The sequence below is a fragment of the Bos taurus genome, chromosome 10, assembly GCF_002263795.3.
Source record: "Bos taurus isolate L1 Dominette 01449 registration number 42190680 breed Hereford chromosome 10, ARS-UCD2.0, whole genome shotgun sequence".
In the NCBI taxonomy this organism is placed as follows: Eukaryota; Metazoa; Chordata; class Mammalia; order Artiodactyla; family Bovidae; genus Bos; species Bos taurus.
In genome coordinates this window covers 36,180,692-36,206,851 of record NC_037337.1, presented here as the reverse complement: position 1 = coordinate 36,206,851, position 26,160 = coordinate 36,180,692, and the positions used below count along the sequence as shown (strand labels likewise).

The 26,160-nt window shown below is 36.4% G+C and overlaps 1 protein-coding gene across 1 annotated transcript in view; it reads right to left on the bottom strand.

The window, feature by feature from the left end:
- The window catches only part of KNL1 (kinetochore scaffold 1), a 63,236-nt gene that overhangs the window by 35,807 nt on the left and 1,269 nt on the right, over window positions 1–26,160 (bottom strand). Inside the window, 7 exon segments of the mRNA XM_002690821.7 lie at window positions 457–494; window positions 2,977–3,010; window positions 3,258–3,310; window positions 13,249–13,310; window positions 17,324–17,389; window positions 18,906–18,945; window positions 20,006–20,058. Coding sequence (XP_002690867.5) covers window positions 457–494; window positions 2,977–3,010; window positions 3,258–3,310; window positions 13,249–13,310; window positions 17,324–17,389; window positions 18,906–18,945; window positions 20,006–20,040 — 328 coding nt within the window. The 5' untranslated portion in view covers window positions 20,041–20,058.

Below are 26,160 nucleotides of genomic sequence, written 5' to 3'. Positions count from 1 at the left end.
TTAGGATGGAGAGTAATACAATAAGATTTCAAAATACATAGAATGAATTAGAAGGATAAGAACCTAAATACAATAGTCCAAAAAAGAATTCAAGTGAGGATTTGAATTCAAATACTGGCAGAAGGTACAGAGAATAAGTAACAGATAGGCAAGATATTTCAAAGACAGAACTGAAAGAGAATAGGGCCAAAAGGATATATGGAAAGAAGGAAAAGTTTAAAAACGACTCAATTCCTGACTTGAGTGAGTGACTGTGAATGGGAGTTCAACATAGAAATGAGGAATAGCAGGTTTGAGAGAAATATTAGTAAGTTTGTTAAATTTTAAAGAGCTTGTGTAAAGATCAACACTTTCTCTATATTTTTTGTTCACGGTACTCTTAAATATTACTTTTTAAGGAATCTAGATGAAGAGAAAAACACATGATAATAAGAAAAGTATTCTGATCATACTCACCAGTTATCTCACAGTAATTATCTTCTGGATTCTTATTCCTAAAAATTAATAAGTAATTAAAAAATCTATACTCCAGACAATTACCAAGAATTCCAACAGTTGAAAGAGGAGGGAAGGTGAAATGTTTTCACAGGATAACTGGCAGAAAACTCCAAAGATATCTTTTATTTATTTATTTTTTTTAATTTCAACTCTTTTTTTTTTTCTAATTTTATTTTATTTTTAAACTTTACATAATTGTATTAGTTTTGCCAAATATCAAAATGAATCCGCCACAGGTATACATGTGTTCCCCATCCTGAACCCTCCTCCCTCCTCCCTCCCCATACCATCCCTCTGGGCTAGTGCACTGGGACGACCCAAAGATATCTTTTAAAAAAGACTCATCTAGTAAGAATCCCAGGGACAGGGGAACCTGGTGGGCTGCCGTCTATGGGGTCGCACAGAGTCAGACATGACTGAAGTGACTTAGCAGCAGCATCTAATAAGTGGGCTTGCCACACAGATCAGTGGTAAAGAATATGCCTGCCAATGCAGGAGACACCCCTGGAGAAGTGGGTTTGATCCCTGGGTCAGGAAGATCCCCTGAAGAAGGAAATTGCAACCCACTTCAGTATTCTTGCCTGAAAACGCCTATGGACAGAGAAGCCTGGCAGGCTACAGTCCACAGGGACGCAAAGAATTGGACATGACTTAGCAACTGACCACATCTAATCTGGAAGAAAAAATTACAAGGCAATTAAAGGAACTTACCATTAAATTTTTTCAGAAATTTAAATATCAAGAACACTATAAAAATATGCTTAACATATGCTGCTTGCTTTTTCTTTTCTTTTTTTTTCTTAAATTTTTTTGGCTGTGCCTTGTGGCTTGCAGGATCTTAGCTCCTCAACAAAGGATTGAACTCATGCCCCCTGCAGTGGTTAGGAAGCACAGGGTCCTAACCATTGAACATCAGGGAATTCCCTAATTTTTGGGAAAAGAATGATCTTTAAAGTAGCTCATTTTCTAGGAAAAAAAGGTAAGTAAAATGAAACAACCCAAATGTCCATCAATGGGGAGCTGACTAAACATTGGTGCTAACATACAGCATATTATAATAGACTGAGGTAGATCTATATGTAACAACATGGGAAGTGCTACAAGACATTAAGTGATCCCATTTTTGTCTTTTTTTTAAAGCTAAAGATTAACATGTAGTTAGATATATATACATATATATATACACACACACACATATACGCTGCTGCTAAGTCGATTCAGTCGTGTCCAACTCTGTGCGACCCAAATAGACGGCAGCCCACCAGGCTCCCCCGTCCCTGGGATTCTTCAGGCAAGAACACTGGAGTGGGTTGCCAATGCCTTCTCCAATGCATGAAAGTGAAAAAATAAAGTAAAGTCGCTCAGTCGTGTCCGACTCTTCTCGACCCCATGGACTGCAGCCTACCAGGCTCCTCCGTCCATGGGATTTTCCAGGCAAGAGTACTGGAGTGGGTTGCCATTGCCTTCTCCATATATATATATATACATATACATACATACATACATATATATATATATATATATATATATATATAAAATTTCTCCAAGGACATCCAAAATTATCAATAGTGTTTATCTGTGAGAAGCCTGAGTAATATGACCTAGAGATTTTTCTGTATAAGTATATACAGAGAATCTTTTCCTTCCAGCTCAGCTCTAGTCAATTACATGGAAAAACTGATATTTATTTAACCAACCTCTTAGTGATAGACCTTTAGAATCTTTTGCATCTTACATGAAATCTCTGTGCCAAAGAGCAAGTGAAGTTAAAATCTGGAATGACATTGGCAATTGTCTTCTACAGTATATGCTCAGATGCTCAGTCATGTCTGACTCTTTGTGACTCCATGGACTGTAGCCCAACAGGGATTCTACAGGCAAGAATACTGAAGTGGGGTACCACTTCATCCTCCAGAGGATCTTCCCAACCCAGGGATCAAACTCAAGTCTCTTGTGTCTCCTGCACTGGCAAGCAGATTCTTTACCAGTAGTGCCACCTGGGAAGCCCTCTATAATATTTACCTACTACCAATGAGTGACTTTTTATCTAGATTCTTAATTGATTAGATAAACATTATATCTCAATATAGCCTAAGTTATATTTCTTTTATGAGGAAGATAAGCATCTTTCCATCTGTTCAAGCTCTATGATTATTTAATTTTTGAATTAATATTATAATAAAAACATTTAATGAAAAAAATCTGAAGACCTGGTATTTATTGTTTTCCACTAGCGAACGTATTTTAAAGATTTACATATGAAAGTAGAATGTTTCATCCCTCTTAAGAGGATAAGCTATATTTAACAGCCATAGCAGCATATTATTATGCAAATAATGTGTTTTAAGAATTAATCCTAAGTATTACACAAAAGGGAATTAAAATAAAAAACAAAAAGAATATTAACTTTAAAAACACTTAAATAATAGGAATAAACAACATTTAAAGTATAATTTGCATCACACTTTTCTTACTTACTGTATAAACAGGACATTTTCTCCTGCTTCTGTTTCTATAAATAGAGAAAGGGTTATTAAAGTTTTTCAAAAATACAGTAATAAAGTATTAGAAAAATTACATAAGGATGTTAACAACAATAAAAAAATACTAATGCCGCACATTACCTTCTGCCCCTCACAGCTCAAGTTACACTTTTTAAGCAATAAGATAGATATTAAGTTATACCAGTTATCTGGTTAGATAACCACAGCATAATCATATAGAAAACAGATTTAGTAGGGGTTACAGAACAAATTTACCTGAAATTTCTGACTTTTTCACTATTTTCATATGAGACTCTGTCTGGAATACTCTAGAAAAGAAAATAAAGATTACTGAAAATCTGCAAGCTTTTTTTTTTTTTTTTGACTGAACTGCATGGCTTGTGGGATCTCAGTTCGCCCACCAGGGGTTGAAGTCAGGCCACAGAAGTGACAGCCTGGAATCCTAATCCCTAGGCAACCAGGGAACTCCCCCAAATCTTCAAGTTTTAATTAGAACACTATGATGTTTTGAGATAAGTAAGATAAAGCTTTCTGATTGATTTATAAAACTTCATAGAACCTCAGTAGTAAAACCAAGTAAGAATACCACATAACAAAATCTATAGGCCGATCTCATATATGAATATTAGTGCAGAAAACCCAAAATATTAGCAAACTAATGCTGCTGCTGCTAAGTCGCTTCAGTCGTGCCTGACTCTGTGCGACCCCATAGACGGCAGCCCACCAGGGTGCCCTGTCCCTGGGATTCTCCAGGCAAGAACACTGGAGTGGGTTGCCATTTCCTTCTCCAATGCATGAAAGTAAAAAGTGAAAGTGAAGTCGCTCAGTCGTTTCTGACTCTTCGAGACCCCATGGACTGCAGCCCACCAGGCTCCTCCGTCCATGGGATTTTCCAGGCAAGAGTACTGGAGTGGGGTGCCACTGCCTTCTCCGAAACTAACGCTAGCAAAGTTATTTTATGATTAAATTGGATTTATCCCAGGAATGCAGAGATAACACAACATCCAAAAATTTATTTTATCATATTAAAGATTAAACTACTAAAAACTCAGTTATTTTAATAATTGCTCTAAAAGCATTTACAAAACCCATTCTTGTTTAAAAACAAAACAAAACCCTCAACATTGTGAATCAACTATATTCCAATAAAAATTTAAAAATAAAACCAAAAATCTGCAACAATGAAGTTAAATTTACCCAATAATACAGAGAGAATAGGCGTACTGATTTTAACAAATGTAAACAGGTTGAAGTACCCTATTAAAAATGGCTATTGACTAAATTTTTAAAAATTTTAAACTCAATCTACAACCTGCAAGTTACAAATTAAAAATATTTAAAAAAATTATCTATGGACAAACAACAGAAAAGTGAAGATAACTATGAAGTAATTAAACACATTATGTTTCATAGCAAAAAAGAATTAGAACTAAACAAGGTTGCTATTATATACTAAGAGGAAAGTTATCAATGAAAACTAACAATGAATAACCCAATTTACATGTAAAAAGTCAGAGAAAAAAAAAATGAAAGAAATACAAACAAGAAAATGCCGAAATATATTTAGATGCCTCAAGATCCAAATTTTTATTTTTACTGAAGTATAGTTGATTTATAACGCTGTGTTAGTTTCAAGTGCACAGCAAAGTGGATCATATATATATATATGTGTGTATATATATATATCTACTTTTTTAAAATATAATGTATATATATATCTACTTCTTTTTTTTAAGATTCTTTTCCCATATAGGCCATTATAGAGTACTGAGTAGAGTTCCTTGTGCTATATAGCATGTTATTATTAGTTATCTATTTTATATATAAGATCCAAATTTTGGAACACCACACATTAAGTAGGCAAATAGTAAGTTGTAAATGTATAAAACATATTTACTAAAGCATATTTAGCAAACATATGGAGATACTTAACTGAAATGGCAAAATAGTTCTTTCCTCCATTTTCCTGTAAATTTATCTTAATTATGTTATCCCTTGCTCTCTCATTTTTTTTCAACCTATACAGTATCTATGATATAGGGAAAGCTTTCAAAGGTACAATCTGTTGCAAATATTTATGAACCAAGAAAGACACATGCTTTAATAACAAAGAGTTCAATCACACAAAAACTTTAAAATATTTTCTTTAATATTGTCTAGGTAGATGAGGAAATGAAAAATAAAACATTTCAAAATGAGACGAAAAAAAGCACAAATGAGCAAAATATAGAAAAAATAGTAATGACAAATAAAATCCAAATTAAAATAACTAAGATAATAAAATCAATCAAATCAGCTAAAATTAAGTGTTAAAATATACCCTGAGGAAAAACAGGTACATTACTAAAGTTACTAAAACCAGTAACAAAAATGTAATGACTATGTAACTGCTCCTTCTTTTAAACCTGGGAATTCTACTTTGAGGAATATAATCCCAACGAAGTAACTCAAAAGAAAAAAGGTTAATTTACATAAAAATATCTAACACAGTACAAATGCTTAACAGAAAACTTGAAATAGTAATTTGTACATTAATATTCAGCGCTAGTGGTAAAGAACCCCCCTGCCAATTCAGGAGATGTTAAAAGATGAGGGTTCGATCTCTGAGTCAGGAAGATACCCTGGAGAAGGGCATAGCAACCCACTCCAGTATTCTTGACTGAAGAATCCTATGGACAGGGGAGCCTGGTGAGCTATAGTCCATAGGGTTGCAAAAAGCTGGACACAACTGAAGTGACTTAGCACGCAATTAAGTAAAATTATCCATGTCCGATCTCTCCTCAGAGAACTAAGATTTTGCAAGCCAACAAAACAACAACAACAGCAGCAGCAACAACATGTGAAGGAAAAGTCAGTCTGAAACAAAGTGGAGAAAGTGAGTTATTAAATCAAACCTAGGCCACAGTTCGGAGAAGGCAATGGCACCCTACTCCAGTACTCTTGCCTGGAAAATCCCATGGATGGAGGAGCCTGGTGGGCTGCAGTCCATGGGGTCGCTAAGAGTCGGACATGACTGAGCGACTTCACTTTGACTTTTCATTTTCATGCATTGGAGAAGGAAATAGCAACCCACTCCAGTGTTCTTGCCTGGAGAATCCCAGGGACAGGGGAGCCTGGTGGGCTGCTGTCTATGTGGTCGCACAGTCGGACAAGACTGAAGCGACTTAGCAGCAGCAGCAGTAGCAGGCCACAGTTATTCAGGGAGTATACAGAGAGTACAAATAGAATCTTTTAAGACATTCAATAATAGGTGTGTATATATTTACTGTGGAGGTAGATTCATTAGGTTTCATAGCCTGGTGCCTTTAAACATTCTGAATTATAACTAATAGTTCAGATTCATAACTAATAGTTCAGATTCCATGATCAGCAAGCCATATTTACAGTATAATTTATTTTCTTAGGTAGAATGCCTTTGAGGAATGTATTGATGTACTCATATAAGGGTTCTGATTCATTTGTTTCTCATGATATATTTAGTAGTGAAGTGAAGAAATGGTTAGTCACTCACTCGTGTCTGACTCTTTGCAATCCCATGGACTGTAGCCTGCCAGGCTTCTCTATTCACAGAATTCTCTAGGCAAGAATACTGGAGTGGGTAGCCATTCCCTTCTCCAGGGGATATTCCTGACCCAGGGATTGAACCCAGGTCTCCTGTAATGCAGGCAGATTCTTTACCATCTGAGCCACCAAGGAAGCCCATATTTAGTAGTAGCATTCTTATTTACAAACAAATCTCTAGTGAATCTCTTTAATACAAGCCCATTTCTAAAAGATCCACCCAGTTTGGTACAGGGGAAAAAAAAATAGTAGTCTGCAAAACCAAGTTCAGGATTTAGGAAGATAGTGGCAACTTCACCAAGGAATATACCACCAAGGGAAGCCTACTGGCAGGCAATAGCTAGCCTTCCCCGGTAATACCAAATCTTATGTCTCTCCCACCCCCCACCCTTGGAATTCAATACATATAAAACATTGACAACTCATGTTTATCCATAAAGGCATTAATTGACTTACAGATAAAAGATAAACAGAAAAGAGCAATAAAACAATTACAATTACTATGAGTCAACAACAACAAATTTATATTTCAGAAGACACCTACTGTTTGGAACTACTCAGTTAACAGAAAGATGTCACACAGTGTCTGCTAAGAGGGAACTCCCTACTTCACCCCTTACCAACATCTACTTACTCTTCCTCTAAGGAAAAGAAGAAAACATTTTCCCAGCAGCCCTACAACTGAAATCCTGGGCATCCTAGTGCAAAATCATGTTTTATGTGGCAACTGCAGAACTGAATTTCTTTAATCTGTCTGATCCTAAAGGTTTATTAAGGTAAAGAATTTGGAGGAGACAGAGGAACAAATGAGGAATGGGAAATAATGGAGATTAAAGCCCAGGACTTGCCTAGAAGATTTCTGGACATGAAAACAATCAAGTCTCATCCAAAACTGTTCAAATCCAAGGTTAAATTGATCTAGGAACTCATCTCACTATAGGCCAAGTCAAAGCAGTCTAAGTTATACAGAAAATAAAATTTGAAGGTGGTGATATTAAATAGACAGTCTGTCTTTACAATAGCTAAAAAGAAAGCCTATTTATAGAAAAACAGCTACCCTGGAATACCACCACATCCCCTCCTCCTCCACAGAAATGTCTTGAAAATAACTGGTTCAGGAACACCCAACATATTCAATGATGAGGAAAAAGCATACAATCCAGAAAGACACCAAAGATTAAAAGAAAGCAAAGCATAATATACTTTATTAACATAAAAAAATACTGAGAAAAATGTCCCAAAGATGATGAAAACTGTATGCACAGTTTGCTATGGATTTAAAAAGCATAACAAAGCAATCATCTCTCTGAAAGGCAGAAATGCAAGAACTCAAGGAAAAGATAAGAAGACAGAAAATGACACACAAATAGATGAAATTAATGAAAGAAGCAGAAGAAAAAATATAATCATCAACAGAAAGAAGGTGAAACTGGAAGAGTCAGAGTGAGTAAGTACTTTGGAAAATATGATAAAGAACAGAAAAATTTAACTAAACAAAGTAAAAGAAAATAAAAGGAATTAAGAGAGACTATAACACAGAAAAGCAAAGATTATAAACATTGTATTTATAAAGTATTGAGTCCCTAGTGAAAAGGCAAAAAGATATGACACTGAAAGATGAACTCCCCAGGTTGACAGGTGCCCAATATGCTACTGGAGAAGAATGGAGAAATCACTCCAGAAAGAAAGAAGACATGGAGCCAAAGCGAAAACAATGCCCAGTTGTGGATATGACTGGTGATGGACGTAAAGTCTGATGCTATAAAGAACAATATTGCATAGGAACCTGGAATGTTAGGTCCATGAATCAAGGTAAATTGGAAGTGGTCAAACAGGAGATGGCAAGTGTGAACATCAACGTTTTAGGAATCAGTGAACTAAAATTCACTGGAAGGGGTGAGTTTAATTCAGATGACCATTATATCTACTACTGTGGGCAAGAATCCCTTAGAAGAAATGGAGTAGCCATCATAGTTAACAAGAGTCCAAAATGTGGTACTTGGGTGCAATCTCAAAAATGATAGAGTCATCTCTGTTTGAAGGCAAACCATTCAATATCACAGTAATCCAAGTCTATGCCCTAACCACTAATGCCGAAGAAGCTGAATTTGAACAGTTCTACGATGACCTACAAGACCTTCTAGAACTAACACCTAAAAAAGATGTCCTTTTCATCATAGGGGACTGGAATGCAAAAGTAGGAAGTCAAGAGATACTTGGAGTAATAAGAAAGTTTGGGCTTGGAATACAAAATGAATCAGGGCAAAGGCTAACAGAGTTTTGCCAAGAGAATGCACTGGTCATAGCAAACACCCTCTTCCAACAACACAAGAAAAGACTCTACACATGGACATCACCAGATGGTCAATACCAAAATCAGATCGATTACATTCTTTGTGGCAGAAAATGGAGAAGCTCCATAGAGTCAAAAAAATAAGACCGGGAGCTGACTGTGGCTCAGATCATGAACTCCTTGCAAAATTCAGACTTAAACTGAAGAAAGTAGGGAAAACCACTAGGCTATTCAGGTATGACCTAAATCAAATCCTTTATGATTATACAGTGGAAGTGACAAACAGATTCAAGGAATTAGATTTGATAGAGCACCTGAAGAACTATGGAAGGAAGTTCGTGACATTGTATAGGAGGCGGTGATCAAGACCATCCCCAAGAAAAAGAAATGCAAAAAGGCAAAATGTTTGACTGAGGAGGCCTTACAAATAGCTGAGAAAAGAAGAGAAGCGAACGGCAAAAGAGAAAAGGAAAGATATATCCATCTGAATGCAGAGTTTCAAAGAATAGCAAAGAGAGATAAGAAAGCATTCCTCAGTGATCGTAAAGATCTCTTCAAGAAAATTAGAGATACCAAGGGAACATTTCATGCAAAGATGGGCTCAATAAAGGACAGAAATGGTATGGACCTAACAGAAGCAGAAGATCTTAAGAAGAGGTGGCAAGAATACACAGAAGAACTATGCAAAAAAGATCTTCATGACCCAGATAACCACGATGGTGTGATCACTCACCTAGAGCCAGACATCCTGAAATGCGAAGTCAAGTGGGCCTTAGGAGCATCACTATGAACAAGGCTAGTGGAGGTGATGGAATTCCAGGTGAGCTATTTCAAGTCCTAAAAGATGATGCTGTGAAAGTGCTGCATTCAATGTGCCAGCAAATTTGGAAAACTCAGCAGTGGCCACAGGACTGGAAAAGATCAGTTTTCATTCCAATCCCAAAGAAAGGCAATGCCAAAGAATGTTCAAACTACTACACAACTGCACTCATCTCACATGCTAGCTCAAAATTCTCCAAGAGAGGCTTCAACAGTACATGAACGAGAACTTCCATATGTTCAAGCTATATTTGAAAAAGGCAGAGAAACCAGAGATCAAATTGTCAACATCTGTTGAATCATAAAAAAAGCAAGAGAGTTCCAGGAAAACATCTACTTCTGCTTTATTGACTACACCAAAGCCTTTGACTGTGTGGACCAAAACAAACTGTAAAATTCTTAAAGAGATGGAAACACCAGACCACCTTACCTGCCTCTTGAGCAATCTGTATGCAGGTCAGGAAGCAACAGTTAGAACTGGACATGGAACAATAGACTGGTTCCAAATAGGAAAAGGAAGTACGTCAAGGCTGTATATTGTTACCCTACTTATTTAACTTATATGTAGAGTACATCATGAGAAATGCCAGGCTGGATGAAGTACAAGCTGGAATCAAAATTGCAGGGAGAAACATCAATAACCTCAGATATACAGATGACACCACCCTTGTGGCAGAATGTAAAGAAGATAAAGAGCCTCTTGATGAAAGTGAAACAGGAGAGGGAAAAAGTTGGCTGAAAACTCAACACTCAGAAAAAGAAGATCATGGCATCTGGTCCCATCACTTCATGGCAAATAGATAGGGAAACACTGGAAACAGTGACAGACTTTATGTTGGGGGGCTCCAAAATCACTGCAGATGGTGATTGCAGCCGTGAAATTAAAAGACACTTGCTCCTTGAAAGAAAAGCTATGACCAAGCTAGACAGTATATTAAAAAGCAGAGACATTACATTGCCAACAAAGGTCTGTCTAGTCAAAGCTGTGGTTTTTCCAGTAGTCATATATGGATGTGAGAGTTAGACTATAGAGAAAGCTGAATGCTGAAGAATTGATGCTTTTGAACTGTGGTGTTGGAGAGGACTCTTGAGAGCCCTTTGGACTGCAAGGAGATCCAACCAGTCCATCCTAAAGGAAATCAGTCCTGAATATTCATTGAAATGACTGATGCTGAAACTGAACCTCCGACACTTTGGCCACCTGATTCGAAGAACTGACTCATTTGAAAAGACCCTGATGCTGGGAAAGATTGAAGGCAAAAGGAGAAGGGGACAACAGAGGATGAGATGGTTGGATGGCATCACCAACTGGATGGACATGAGTTTGAGCAAGCTCCAGGAGTTGGTGATGGACAGGGAAGCATGGCGTGCTGCAGTCCATGGCGTCACAAAAGATCGTACACGACTGAGCGACTGAAGTGAACTGAATGAAATTTACATAATGGAATAGAAAAAATATTAAAAGGTTGATTCAAGATTCAAGACCCAAAGCAGTCAAAATGAAGATGCATTCTAGTAAAGTCAATAAACTTCAAAGATAGGAAATGAAAAGACTCTCCTCTGATTTGTTCATGGAAGCATTCAATGCTAAAAGAACAGAACCACATTAACAAGTTCTTTAAAGAGAAAGTGAACTGAAGATTTTATATTCAGCTAAATCGTCAAGTATAAAGCCTGTAACTAACAGTTTGAGTACCCAAGAACTCAGAGAGTATTGTTCAAATGAGCCCTCAAATATAAGGGAAAAAGCTTCAACCAACCAAGAGATAATTAGGGCAACTATTGTGACAGAACTGATATGAACAATTAAATATATATAATAGAACTGATACACAAATGTGACAGATTCCCTAACGTCAAATTCCCAGAGAGAGAGAGAGAGATACGAGAGAGAAAGAGAGAGGGAAAAAGAGACATGATAAACATTTCAAAAAAAAAAAAATTAAGAAAGGAATGAGGATGGGGGAAAAATAAAAGGAAGAAGTAGGCTAACTACCTCATCCTTTATAAATACCAAAGGATATCATATAAAACAATGAAGTTTTAACTGAAGTTTAAGCATATTAAATAGTACAAGTAAGGGAGGGAACAGACTAACTTTACAATTGTTCATACATGGTCAAACAATACAAAAAGGTGTACCACAAATATGAAAGCAAAAATCTAGCAGAGACAGAAACCTTAACAGCAGTCTAGGTAGAATCTGAATCAAAAAGCAATAAACAAAGCAAAGATGATTAGTTTGTAATGCCAGAAAGTACAATCTTGAATAAAGATCAACAATGATAATATGCACCAATGAACATAGAATAAACATTCACAGAGAAAAACTATTGGATAAAGAGTTAGAGTGGGATGCAGTATCAATTAGAGACTAATTTACCTCTCATAATTCATGGAAATTAGAGTGACTGAAACTATATAAGATTACAGAAGACCCAAATAATAAAAGGTAGAAAATGGATAGAATTGATATGCCAAATTCTACACTCCAATAGTCAAAATATTATCTTCTTTTCCAAGTACTTATGGATAATTCACAATAATTGATCATACATAAGATCACACAGAAAATGTCAATAAAAATCAAAATAATACAGATTAGCATTTTCTCACTACAATATAACTGAAAATGACCACAAAATGCCTTTACTAGATATGAATTTTAAAATTCTCAAATAACTCTTCAGTGAGGAAATACAAATATATTGATGAGCATCAAGAAAATAATCATAAAAATACTACATATAAGAATTACATTAAATTAATAACAGGGAGAAGTGACGTCTTTATGATATTAAATCTTTTTATTTAGGTACTTGTCTTCATTTGTACAATTCTTTTTTTTTTTTTTTGGCCACACCAGGGAATTCCCTGTACAATTCTTAACTTAGTATCCTTCAGTAATGTTTTATTCTTCATATGCTATTATTATTAAATTTATAGCAACAAAATATAAAGAAAAAAAGACATTTATCTTCTGATTATTATTATGTAGGAAATATATTCAAATTTTTATAACTCCGTTTTTTTTCTCTATTTTTGTTGTTTAGCACCTCAAAAAAATGTTAAATAACAGCAGTAAAACATAGTTGTTTTTCTTCTGGACTTTAGAGGGGATGCTTTCAGTGTTTCTTTTAAGCATGCTGCTCCTGCTTGCTGCTAAGTCGCTTCAGTCGTGTCCGACTCTGTGCAACCCCATAGATGGCAGCCCACCAGGCTCCCCCATCCCTGGGATTCTCCAGGCAAGAACACTGGAGTGGGTTGCCATTTCCTTCTCCAGTGCATGAAAGTGAAAAGTGAAAGTGAAGTCCCTCAGTCGTGTCGGACTCTTTGTGAGCCCATGGACTGGAGCCTTCCAGGCTCCTCCGTCCATGGGATTTTCCAGGCAAGAATACTGGAGTGGGGTGCCATTGCCTTCTCCGTCTTTTAAGCATAACAGACTTTTAAATAACAATTTTCTAACGTTTATCTAATTGACACACCAATTATCCAAATCAGTTAGTACCAACATATTTGGTGTAACACACAAAAGTATTACCAGTAACATTTAAATTATTTTTTTCAACTTACTTTATAGTATCTGCAAAGCTCACTCGACGAGAGTTTTTCTTATTTCTCAAAGCATTGGGTTCCTAAGGGTAGAGAATATATGGTAAGATTCTTAATGAAACCACTAAGAAGTATGTTTCCAAGAGTATGATATGACAGACACCAGGTCTTATTTTAAATTAATGTGATATTATTAATTTTGATAATTTGATCCTTCAAAAATTCCAATACAGAAGCACTTAACATGAATATGATTTTCAATGTGAATGATGATAAGCTCACTGACACAAACAACATATATTTAAGGAAGGTGATTATTGTCCTTAACCTTTTCTCTCTCCTTTAAATAAATGGTAATTTTGCTATCCAGTAGAAGAAAGACTGGAAACAAAACAAGTGATATATTACCTATCATGGTAACCTTACTATGCTATTTTTAAGATTAAAAGAATTTTTTAAATTGTGGTAAAATACAATTAACATAAAATCACTTACAATTTTTCTAATTTTATTATGGTAAGAACTTGATGCGATCTACTCTCTTAACAGATTTTTAAGTGTACAATACAATGTTGTTAACTATAGACATAGTGTTATACAGTGCATCTCTAGAATTCATTCACCATGTATAACCGAAACTTTATACCCATTGATTGGCAACTCTCCATTTCCCTCTCCTTTCAGTCTCTGATAACCACTCCCCCGCTTTCTGATTCTATGAATTTGGCTCTTTTGGACATTGCACATAAGTGGAATCATGGAGTTTTTGTTCTTCTGTGACTATTTTACTTAACATACTCAAGCCTCTTTTAACTGTTTTTAAGTGTACGCTTCAGTACTGTTACATACATATATATGGTTGTGTAACCAATCCCCAGAAATCTTTTCATCTTTCAAAACTGAAACTATACTCAACAAACAACTCCCTCATATGCCTCAACTTCCCCACAACCACAATTTTACTTTCTGTTTCTATGAATCTGACTAGTCCAGGTAATTCATAAAAGTATTTGTCTTTTGTGGCTTTTTTCTTTCTTTTAACATCATGTTCTCAAGGTTCATTCACATTGTAGTATGTATCAGAATTACCTTCTTAAGGCTGAATAATATTCCATTAATACCACCTTTTGTTTATCCATTCATCTGTCAATGGATTCTGGGTTGCTGCCACCTTTTGGCTACTGTGAATAACCCTGCTATGAACAGTGGTGTACATCTCTTCAAGACTCTGCTTTTAATTCTTTGGGGTATATACCCAGAAGTGGAATTGCTGAATCATATGGTAAATCTATTTTAGTTTCTGGAGGAATCATTATTTTCTATAGCAGCTGTACCCATTTTACATTCCCACCAATAGTACACAGTCAGTTCAGTTCAGTCGCTCAGTCGTGTCCGACTCTTTGCGACCCCGTGAATCACAGCACACCAGGCCTCCCTGTCCATCATCAACTCTCGGAGTTCACTCAAACTCACGTCCATCGAGTCAGTGATGCCATCCAGCCATTTCATCCTCTGTCGTCCCCTTCTCCTCCTGCCCCCAATCCCTCAGAGCATCAGAGTCTTTTCCAATGAGTCAACTCTTCGCATGAGGTGGCCAAAGTACTGGAGTTTCAGCTTTAGCATCATTCCTTCCAAAGAACACCCAGGACTGATCTCCTTTACAATGAACTGGTTGGATCTCCTTGCAGTCCATGGGACTCAAGAGTCTTCTCCCACACCACATTTCAAAAGCATCAATTCTTCAGCGCTCAGCTTTCTTCACAGTCCAATTCTCACATCCATACATGACTACTGGAAAAACCATAGCCTTGACTAGACGGACCTTTGTTAGCAAAATAATGTCTCTGCCTTTCAATATGCTATCCAGGTTGGTCATAACTTTCGTTCCAAGGAGTAAGCGTCTTTAAATTTCATGGCTGCAGTCACCATCTGTAGTGATTTTGGAGCCCAGAAAAATAAAGTCTGACATTGTTTCCACTCTTTCCCCATCTATTTCCCATGAAGTGATGGGACCAGATGCCATGATCTTAGTTTTCTGAATGTTGAGCTTTAAGCCAACTTTTTCACTCTCCTCTTTCACCTTCATCAAGAGGCTTTTGAGTTCCTCTTCACTTTCTGCCATAAGGGTGGTGTCATCTGCATATCTGAGGTTATTGATATTTCTCCCGGCAATCTTGATTCCAGCTTGTGCTTCTTCCAGCCCAACGTTTCTCATGATGTACTTTGCATAGAAGTTAAATAAGCAGGGTGACAATATACAGCCTTGACATACTTCCTTTTCCTATTTGGAACCAGTCTGTTTTTCCATGTCCAGTTCTAACTGTTGCTTCCTGACCTGCATATAGGTTTCTCAAGAGTCAGGTGGTTCCAATTACTCTACATCCTAGCCAACTGTTGCTATTTTTTGTTTTTTTTTTTAACAGTTGCCATCCTAACAGATATGAATTCATATCTTACTGTGGTTTTGACTTGCATTTCCCTAATGATTAGTGATGCTGAACATATTTTCATTATACTATTTTTATTTTCCTTCATCTTCCTTAACAAGGACGAACATTTTTACTCATATCGATACCAAACACAAAACCAAATGAAATCCATAGAGAATTTTGCTTTCCTAATTCTGGATACCTGAGCATAAATTTTGTTACAAAGAATCAGGAATGTTCATACTCTCTGTTAAGATCCTGGCAGACACTACAGGTGGCCTTGAGCTTAATAATGACAATAATATGGACATAATAAATACTACTATACTTCTTACCTTTTAAAAAACCCTGAAATTTGTGTGGTATATTAGAAAGAGCACTAAGGAGATTACAGCTCCAATCTGAAGTCTGCCACTAATTGTGTGGGGTTAGACAAACATTTAACCTCTCTGGACCTCCTATTTCTTATTTATAAAATTAAGGAATAAGATTCAAGATTACTATTGAGGTCCTGTTAGTTTTAAAGCTCTATGAATCTTTGAATACATTATTTACTCATTCAAACATTCATTAAACTAAAAAAAAAAACCACACATACTAAATCTCACGCTGAGTGACAACAGAAGAATGGTAAAGCAAACAGTACAGTCCCTACTCTACTGGGGATTAATGGTAACACAGACATTAAAACAAAAATCTACACAAATATAAAATTCAAAATGTAGTGATATGAATAAAAACTACATTAAAAAATAATAATTTGGCCTGAGAATTATGGAAGATTTCTGTGAAGAAGTACATTTGAGATCTGAAGGATTAATTAGTAGTCAGATGAAGAGTTGAACAGAAGGAAAGCATTTGATTCAGATCATGTGCAAAGGCTTGATGTATTTGAGAAATAGAAAAATTTATTTATAGAGGCTAAAGTAGGGTAAGCACTCAGAATTAAATGGTCTCCAAAGCTATACACATTTCATCATTCAACAAAATGTACTGAAAGTGAATTATATACCACGTATAATACACTAAAAACACACACAACAAAGTTAATCTCAAGAGAGTTCTTAATTTACAATGGACATTAGTAAACAACTACAACAGAATATGTTAAGGGATGATTTTCTGAGAGAAGTGACACCAAAGCTGAGTCTTAGAGATCAAACGGGAATTATGCGGTAAAGAGGACTACAAATATGTGATAAACCAAGTATGATAAAATATTAACTGTAGAATCTAGGTAATGACTATATGAACATTCACTACAAAATTCTTTCTACTTTTCAGTGTGTTTCAAAAAATTTTTAATAAAATACTGGCAGGTAAATGAAGGATGAGGGACAAGCCATCTTAACAGAGGTAATATCACATATAAATACCCGCAGCCTTGACAGTTCATGTCTGTTTGGGGAATGGTAAGCAATTCTAAATGGTGAGATACATGTATGAGAGTGGCAAGAAGTCTGGAAAAGTAAATAGGGGTTAAAAATCAAGAGTGCCAGCTTGCTCAAATGTTTGGATTATAACCTGAGGGCCATGGAATGCTTACTTATACATATTCAACTGAGAATCATTTATGGTGCTCTCCCTTCAATAGCTAGCAAATTTTCTACTTATTGAAAGTATCACTGAAAATAGTCATCTATGATGCATTTGTACCAGAGACTTACCTGAATAGTTTCATTCCCATTTCCACCTCTGAGGTCCTGAAGAGGACTCCTTGGGGGTTTCAATATCTAGAAGAGAAATATTCAAGAAAGTCTGCTATTATCTATTATTATTTCATGATATAACTTGAAATCACTTCAAGTTATATCATGATCAGAAAGGTAGAGATGCTAAAATTCCTGTAGAAACCTCTAAAACACCACAAATTCATACTGCTTTGTACTCTGTGGCGGTTTTAAATATTTGGCTCCATTCCCTTCTCCTTGCCTCCAATTTCCAGTTATTTGCTTACTCTCATCCCATGTGGTCTGGGTAAAACTCTGCTTCAGCTCTAGGGTTCAACAGGTAACCTGGGGCCAAGATCAATCTGCACAAACATTCTTTCATCAATAGTGACTGGTTTGGGAATGAGGACTTGACCCATATCAAAATAACAGAGCCAACATGATTCAACCCTGAGTATTCTGGGTTTATTTATTTATTTTTTAATCCTGGGGAAACAGACACTATTTTTTATGTAGAACTGGAACCTGGAAGTTGGGTGAGCTAGCTGTACAGTAGTAATAATAATAATAGAGAGAGAGAGCTGTTCACTACCCAGAGGAAGAGATTAGAGTATAAAAATGAAAGGAAATCAAGTACTAATTGGGTCCAGTACTTTCACCATAAGTGTCCTTGCACAGACATCTGTCCTACAAACACTTCTGCTGCATAACTAATTGACCAGAAGACAATTTTGCTATAAAAGATAAAAGAGGGACATTAAAAAGGACATAATGAAACATGAAAAATGAATAACAAAGTTAAAGACTTTATTGCAAAATACAGAATACTTGAATACATTTAAAATGTGTGTAAATTCATGGCAATACTGCATAAATAACTGATTTTATTTTGCGGGTTGTACCTAAGCACTTGCCTTTTATCTTTCGCTCATAGTACATTTAATACATTAAAAAAAATTTATTGATTCATACTTTTCATTTGGCATCGTAGTTTTTCACTAAAATTTCTTCTACTAAGATAGGTTATCAGTTTTCAAACACTAGGATACATATTTGTAATTGAGTTTTGTATTGCGTTATAAAACCCTTCCACAATGATAATACTGCTGCCAATTAGTAATGGGGCAAAAGTGCTTGTGGCAAAGATTCTTATGGCGAAAGCATCACAGAACCACTGGTGCTATTGCTGGAACCCCTTGTCAGTTAACTTGTGCCTAATATCATCCCTATCTTTGGATTTTTTTCAATTTCATAACTCAAAAAGTTTTGTGCTTAAATAGATTTTAGCTGGATTATTTTGTGTTTTGCTGCAGCTCTGTACAATAGTTTTTATATATTTTTAAACAGATTTATTAAAGAATAATTTACACAGAACACAACGAATTAAATTACCGTGAAATCCATAAAATAGGAATTTTAGTATATCTACAGAATTGTGTAATCAGGTTAAATACTTGAGTCTTTATCCAGAGAGTAATAGAAGCCAGCAGGGTTGGGATGATGATGCTATTCAAAATTACTGTGGTATATAGTCATCAATCAATAAAAGGTAACAATAGCTCAAATAAGTGTTTCTTACTGAAGAATGTCGTCTTCCAACAGGTCTCTCCACATTGCCACTGAAAAAGGGAAAAAATTTTACATACACAGTGGTAAAAGACTGAATTCTAAAACCCATCATTATAATATCTCTTCCATGCTTATAAATCAGTCATCATTTTCACTTAATAAACTTTATAGTACAAGACTTAAATTCAGTATTTAGGAAGTTAGCATTTTAAAATACATACGGTATATCATACAACTATTTCCTGAAAAACAATCAGTACAACATAGTTTACCATATTGATATAAGTACGATTATAAGATAAATGGACTAAAAAAAAAAAAAACCAATAAGAAAGGTAATTCCCTGGTGGTCCAGTGGTCAGGGCTCTGAGCTTCCAGGGTAGGGGGCATGGGTTCAATCCCTGGTCAGGGAACTAAGATTCTATGAGCAGCAGTATGGGCTAAAAAAAACCCAAAAGATAAATGGATCATAAATCAAAAGCCTCTAGCTCTGGTTTTACTACTGTGTGATTTTTTAGACCAGGCTTTGAATACTGAAAAAGCCAAACAGATAATTTAGCAGATGTTAAGAAAAATAGGTGGTGTTGAGACTACAGAGAATTCCTTCCTGCCTGGTTTGATCATTACAGCTACTATGTACTTCACTAGGCTAGTTGTTGCCAAGCAAGAATATGAGCCCAGTGTCGTAACACTTGATTTTTCAGAAAAAACTGAAAATCTAACTGTTGTATGAAACTTTGGCAACTAGTTCAAAAATTAAAAAACAACGTTTAAACAATATTTTTCTTTGTCATATATACATATGCCTATAGGCTGTAAACAGTTGCTAGTTTGTGATGCCAACTTTAGACAAATCATTTCCTTGGGCCTCAATTTTCTCATCCTTAAATTGAAGAGATGGGAGGCAGTCTCTAAATCCGTCTCAATTTTGATTCTAGATGAGTTTATACAAAGATATGACAAGAAGTGCCGTGATTCTGTAACATTTACTTCTTTTCCCTGGAACAGATTGGGAAAACATTTCAGAAGTTATCCATATGTCTTACTGATTAGAAAAATATCTTTCTCTGATAAGGAGTTAATGTTTTTAGCTGCATTTCAAGAACTTACTTTTCGTCATTAGCCTCTGAAGATATCCCATCCATTTCTGAAGAAAAACTTTTCTGTAACAAATATACAATAAGAGAAAAGGTGAGAAAAAAGGAGGAGAAACTGTAATGAATGAAGAGATTAAGAACAGAATTGTGATTTTAGGATTACTTTCTGTGAGAGGGCCAAAAAAGGGAGGAAAGAAGGAAAAATTTTCATTACAGGAATATGAAATATGAAAAATTTTGAGGACTTTACACTGCTCTAATTACCACTCTTGGAAAATTCTCATATTCAAGATGAAATCAGTGACCAATACTGATTGGGATGATATGGACTTTATTGCTTCAAATAAAAAACTGTCCTAGTTTATAGAAGTTTATGGATTACATAATAATTCAATCTCAAAATGTAGTCAATCAGCCATCAAAATACAGCTTAATAAAATCTGCACAAAATGAATATTTATCTCATGAAAATTTAACTTTACTCAGAAAAAAAAAAAAATTAAGACATAAAAATAACCCTGTAAACACTGTAATTGGGACTACCCTGGTGGTGGGTGAATAAGATCTGTCTGCCAATGCAAGGGTCACGGGTTTAATCTCTGGTCCAGGAAAACTGCACATGCCACTGAGCAACTAAGCCCATGCGCCACAACCACTGAAGCCCAGGCACTCTAGGGCCTGCAAGCTGCAACTACTAAAGCCCGTGAGCTTAGAGCCTGTGCTCTGCAACAAGAGAAGCCATCGCAATGGGAAGCCCATGCATCGTAATGAAGAAAAGCTCCCATTCACCTCGCAAAGCAACTAAGACCAGTGCAGCCAAAAAATCAATCGAAAAATTATATATAAAAAAAAAATGTATTTGATTATGCTTACAATCCCACTCAGTGAGTATCTATCTGTCTTGGAAAGAGTGTGCAAAAGAAGCATAACCTGAAGTTTCTTTAGTTGGTCTTAGCTCCTACCTCGGAGAAGGCAATGGCAACCCACTCCAGTACTCTTGCCTGGAAAATCCCATGGACGGAGGAGCCTGGTGGGCTGCAGTCCACGCGGTCACACAAAGTCGGACATGACTGAGCGACTTCACTTTCACTTTTCACTTTCATGCATTGGAGAAGGCAATGGCAACCCACTCCAGTGTTTTTGCCTGGAGAATCCCAGGGACAGGGGAGCCTGGTGGGCTGCTGTCCATTGGGTCACACAGAGTCAGACACGACTGAAGCGACTTAGCAGAAGCAGCAGCAGCATAGATATATAAGGCAATGGGAATCACCTAGAATTTGATCTCTGACTCTCCTTTTGTCCTCCATCACTGTCTCAGCCTGTTTATCCATTTTTCTGGTTTTACTTATCTCTTGTTCACAGATTATAGCCATATCTACTTAAAATAATATTTTTAATTTAAAGTTTTAAGATAGTACATACTATCCTCTTTCCCAAAAGCAACTACCTCCACTACTTTAATTATTTTGTTTTAAAGAAAACTCTCTTAACTGCAATCATCTCCATCTCATACACAGACACTCTATATCCAGATATATACAGTACAACAAAGTAAATATTACATGCTAATTTTACTACAAAAAATATAAGATCCTAAAAAAAAAAAATAGCAAAAAGGAGCAATTTGTGAAAAGAAGAATGTGTTATGGTCACATTGCTTATATTCCAGAAATGCAAAATTGGTTCAACATTAGAAAATCATTTTTACAATTTACTATCCTAACAGATTAAAAGGGAAAAATCATAAATTATCTCAACAGATTAAAGAAAGTTTGATGATTTTTAACATCCTTTCAAATTAAAAAAATTAGCAAACTAGGAATAGAAAGTAAATTCCTTAATCTAACAAACAGTATCTATTTTAAAAGCAGCAAACATCAACTTAACAGCAAAACTGAAAACTTTTCAAGATCAACCAAGTATGATAGCTGTTTGCACTTCTATTCAATCTAGCACTAAGTCTTAGTGATTCTATATCCAATATATATCCCAAATTCATTCCTTTCTATCTTCACCACCATAATTCAAGCTGCCCTCATCTCTCAAGTAGAATATTACAATTTCCATCTCATTGGTCTCCCTACTTCCACTCTTATCCCCCTGAAGTCCTTTCTCCACATAGTAGGCAGTTATGTTCTTAAACATAAATCATCTTTAAGACATTCCCTATGTAAAACCCCTTAAAAGCTTACCATTGTACTGAAAATAAACTCTTTACCAGGACCTACAAAGCTTTACAAGATCTGGATCCTGCTTGCCTCTCAGACTTCATACTTAAATCTCATACCACTGTTTCTCTCTCTGTGCTAGACACATTTGCATTTCTATTCCTGCACAAACAAAGCTCTTTCCCAAGTCTTCAAATTTTTATTTGCTATTATTTCTTGGCAAGAAAGTCAAGAAAAGTACAATTTGTATCACTGTGTATGTCTCCTTTGTAGCATTACCACAACTGTAATTTAAGTCTGTTATGTAAATTAATTATCCCTTTTATCTTCCCAAACTAACTGATGGAAGAAATTTTGACATATTGAAGTATGGTGAAGCCATTGTCATCAAGCCAGATTACACATGATTTGGCTTGAACTTTATTCTAATTAGAACAGCCAGTATTAAAGCTTATCTAAAATACACTATACATGTGCTTTAGCCATTAAAGAAGAGGGTACACTGTCCAGAAGTAAAGAATGTCTGTTTTGAAGATAGACATAAAAGCCTCCCTTTCTGGGATGTCAGTGCTAGTACTCCTTTGATGATAAGGCTCCATTCCCAAGCTCCAAAAACATAATGACCGGCTGTGTATGTGTTAATCTTTCTTTAAGAAACATTGAAGGAAGGTACCCTTGTTATATTTGATGTTCTTTGTTCTGACAAGATATAAAGCTGCACTGAAAATCATGCTTCTCCGGAATAGTTCTTCAGAACTGAAAGGCTGTCTCCCAGGCTATACTTCTTAGTTTGGCTCAAATAAACTCTCTTCTGTTCTTATTTATAGATTGATTAGTATTTGCATCAACATATCCTTGCCTAAACAGTAAACTCCATGAGAATAGGGCTGGTGTCTCTTACGTTTACTGTCACATTTTAAGAATTTGGCACAGTGCTTAGTAAATAATATGAGCTCAATAAACTCAATGCCTTCCATATTTTTTTCTCCTTTTAGAAATATTTTCAAGTCCATATTCAAAATTCACAGATAAAACTTAAAGTACTATCAAACTTGTTGCTCAGTCACCAAGTTGTGTCCAACTCTTCACAACACCATGGACTGCAGCACACAAGGCTTCCCTGTCCCTCACCACCTCCCAGAGTTTGCCCAAGTTCATGTCCAGTGAATCAGTGATGTCATTCAACCATCTCATCCTTTGTCAGCCTCTTCCCCTTCTGCCTTCAATCTTTCCCAGCATCAGGGTCTTTTCCAATGAATCACCTCTTCACATCAGGTAGTCAAAGTATCAGAGCTTCAGCATCAGTCCTTCCGAAGAGTATTCAGGGTTGATTTCCTTAAAAATCGACTGGTTTGATCTCTTTGCTTTCCAAGGGACTGTCAAGAGTGCCACGGTTCAAAATCATCAATTGTATGGCACTCTGCCTTCTTTATTGTGCAGTTCTACATCTGGACTTCCCTGGTGGCTCAGACGGTAAAGCGTTTGTCTATAATGTGGGAGACCTGGGTTCGAGCCCTGGGTTAGGAAGATCCCCTGGAGAAGGAAATGGCAATCCACTCAAGTACTATTGCCTGGAAAATCCCATGGACAGAGGAGCCTGGTAGGCTACAGTCTATGGGGTCACAAAGAGTCAGACACAACTGAGTGACTTCACTTTCACTTTCTACATCTGTACATGACTACTGGAAAAACCATAGCCTTGAGTCATCTAAACATATTCATTGTTTGAAACAGTCATTGTGCATAAGCCCTGTCTCTCTGCCAGACTTAGTTAGCACTTAAGTGATAAAGAGTTGAAGCTTACTGATGTCCTCTTTTAAAAATACTCTATTTATTACATATCTGTAAGTTCCACTTCCAACAGAAATAGACTGCAGACTCTCACATTAAGCCTCATGTGTAAAATGCTGTTATGGTTGAACTTTTGATCATCATCACATTCATTGATTATTAATTGGTTCCAAAACTGTGCACCAGGCACGTAAGGAGGGGTGCTACAGCATACTCACAAAGGGGTTCTGGAATATTTTAAATTTCTGAGAGAAACAATTCTCAACATCTATCTACTGCTAGTTCAAAAGAGTACCCATTGACCTTACACTAGTTTTGGTTACATATTATTGCAAAGCTGGATTTTTGGCAGTTGCTGTGATATAAAGCAAGTACTTTTGATCAATGTGGCCCCAGAAATGAGCATGGCAGTATCCGATTCCAAGATCTGAAAGTTGCATAGTGTTCAACATGAAATGGAGAAGGACACTATGAACCTTGTTCCTCATGTTCTCCACCTGCCTTTTGTCTATGGAAAAACTTTACCCAAAGAATAAGCATAATCAGAGAAGTGAGAAAATGCAGATACAAAGGAAAACAGCCAAAGAGACCACATAATAATAGTTTAGTCATCAAGCATAGTAAAGGACCTTTAGTTCCTTCTCAAGGGCTATAGATATTATTCTGGGCCATATCCTGTGAGCTCTTAAAGATACTGAAACCCCCACCAGGTGGAAGAAGTGAACTACACGATGACTAGACTGTAGCCATGACATAAGCTGCCACTGTTCAGAGAATTAGTCTCAAAGAAACGGGAACAAGCCCATCCTAGAACTGAAGATCAACTGTATTTAAAACAATCAAGATGATGTTGGTCAGACCACCACATGATCAATTTCAAGATGACTGTCAGAGCTGACTGTGCTGTTTCTGCATGTAGCCTCTCCCTTTAAAATCTGTTGCCCACTGATCATCAGTGGGGGAGAGTTGGGCTTTGAACAGAAGTCTGCCCTCCTAGCCTGTTGCCAGCATCCAAAAAGAAGCAAACTTTGCTTTCCACCAACCTTGCCTCTTTATTGACTTTTGAGCGGTAAGCAGTTGGACCCCATTTTCAGCTATAACAGGTGCACATATCCAATCAAATAATTGCGATTATTTAAGAACAAAATAAAATATCTTTTCATTCAGTTTATGTATATATCGATAATCTCAGATATTCAGATGACACCACCCTTATGGCAGAAAGTGAAGAGGAGCTAAAGAGCCTCTGGATGAAAGTGAAAGAGGAGAGTGAAAAAGCTGGCTTAAAACTCAACATCCAAAAAACTAAGATTATGGCACCCGATCCCATCACTTCATGGCAAATAGATGGGGAAACAATGGAAATACTGACAGATTTTATTTCCTTGGGCTCCAAAATCACTGCAGACAGTGACTGCAGCCATGAAATTAAGACGCTTGCTCTTTGCAAGAAAAGCTATGACAAACCTAGACAGTGTAATAAAAAGCAGAGACATTACTTTGCCGACAAAGGTCCACATAGTCAAAGCTATGGTTTTTCCAGTAGTCATGTATGGATGTGAGAGTTGGACTATAAAGAAAGCTGAGCGCCAAAGAATTGATGCTTCTGAACTGTGGTGTTGGAGAAGACTCTTGAGAGTCCTTTGGAAAGCAAGGAGATCAAACCAGTCCATCCTAAAGGAAATCAACCTTGAATATTCATTGGAAGGATTGGTGCTGAGGCTGAAGTTCCAATACTTTGGCCACCTGATGCAAAGAGCCCACTCATTGGAAAAGACCCTGACGCTGAGAAAGATGATTGGATGGCATCACCGATTCAATGGACATGACTTTGAGCAAGCTCTGGGAAATGGTGAAAGACAGGGAAGGCTGGCTTGCTGCAGTCCATGGGCTCTCAAAGAGTCAGACACGACTGAGCCACTGAACAACAGTTAATATATTTCATAGTGTCCAGTGATATAGACTCTAGACCTGTGCTATATCAGATAATTTAAATTTAATTAAAATGCAATAAAATTTAAAATACCATTCTTGTCACAATTAGCCACACTGTAGGTGCTCAACAGTCATATGAGATTAATGAGTACCGTGCTGAGCAATGCAGAAATTAAACATTACCATTAACACTGGAAGTTTTATTGGTCAGCACTGTCCTACTACCAATATCTAGGGTATCTTTTACTGTCTCTTACTTAGCATCAAACACATC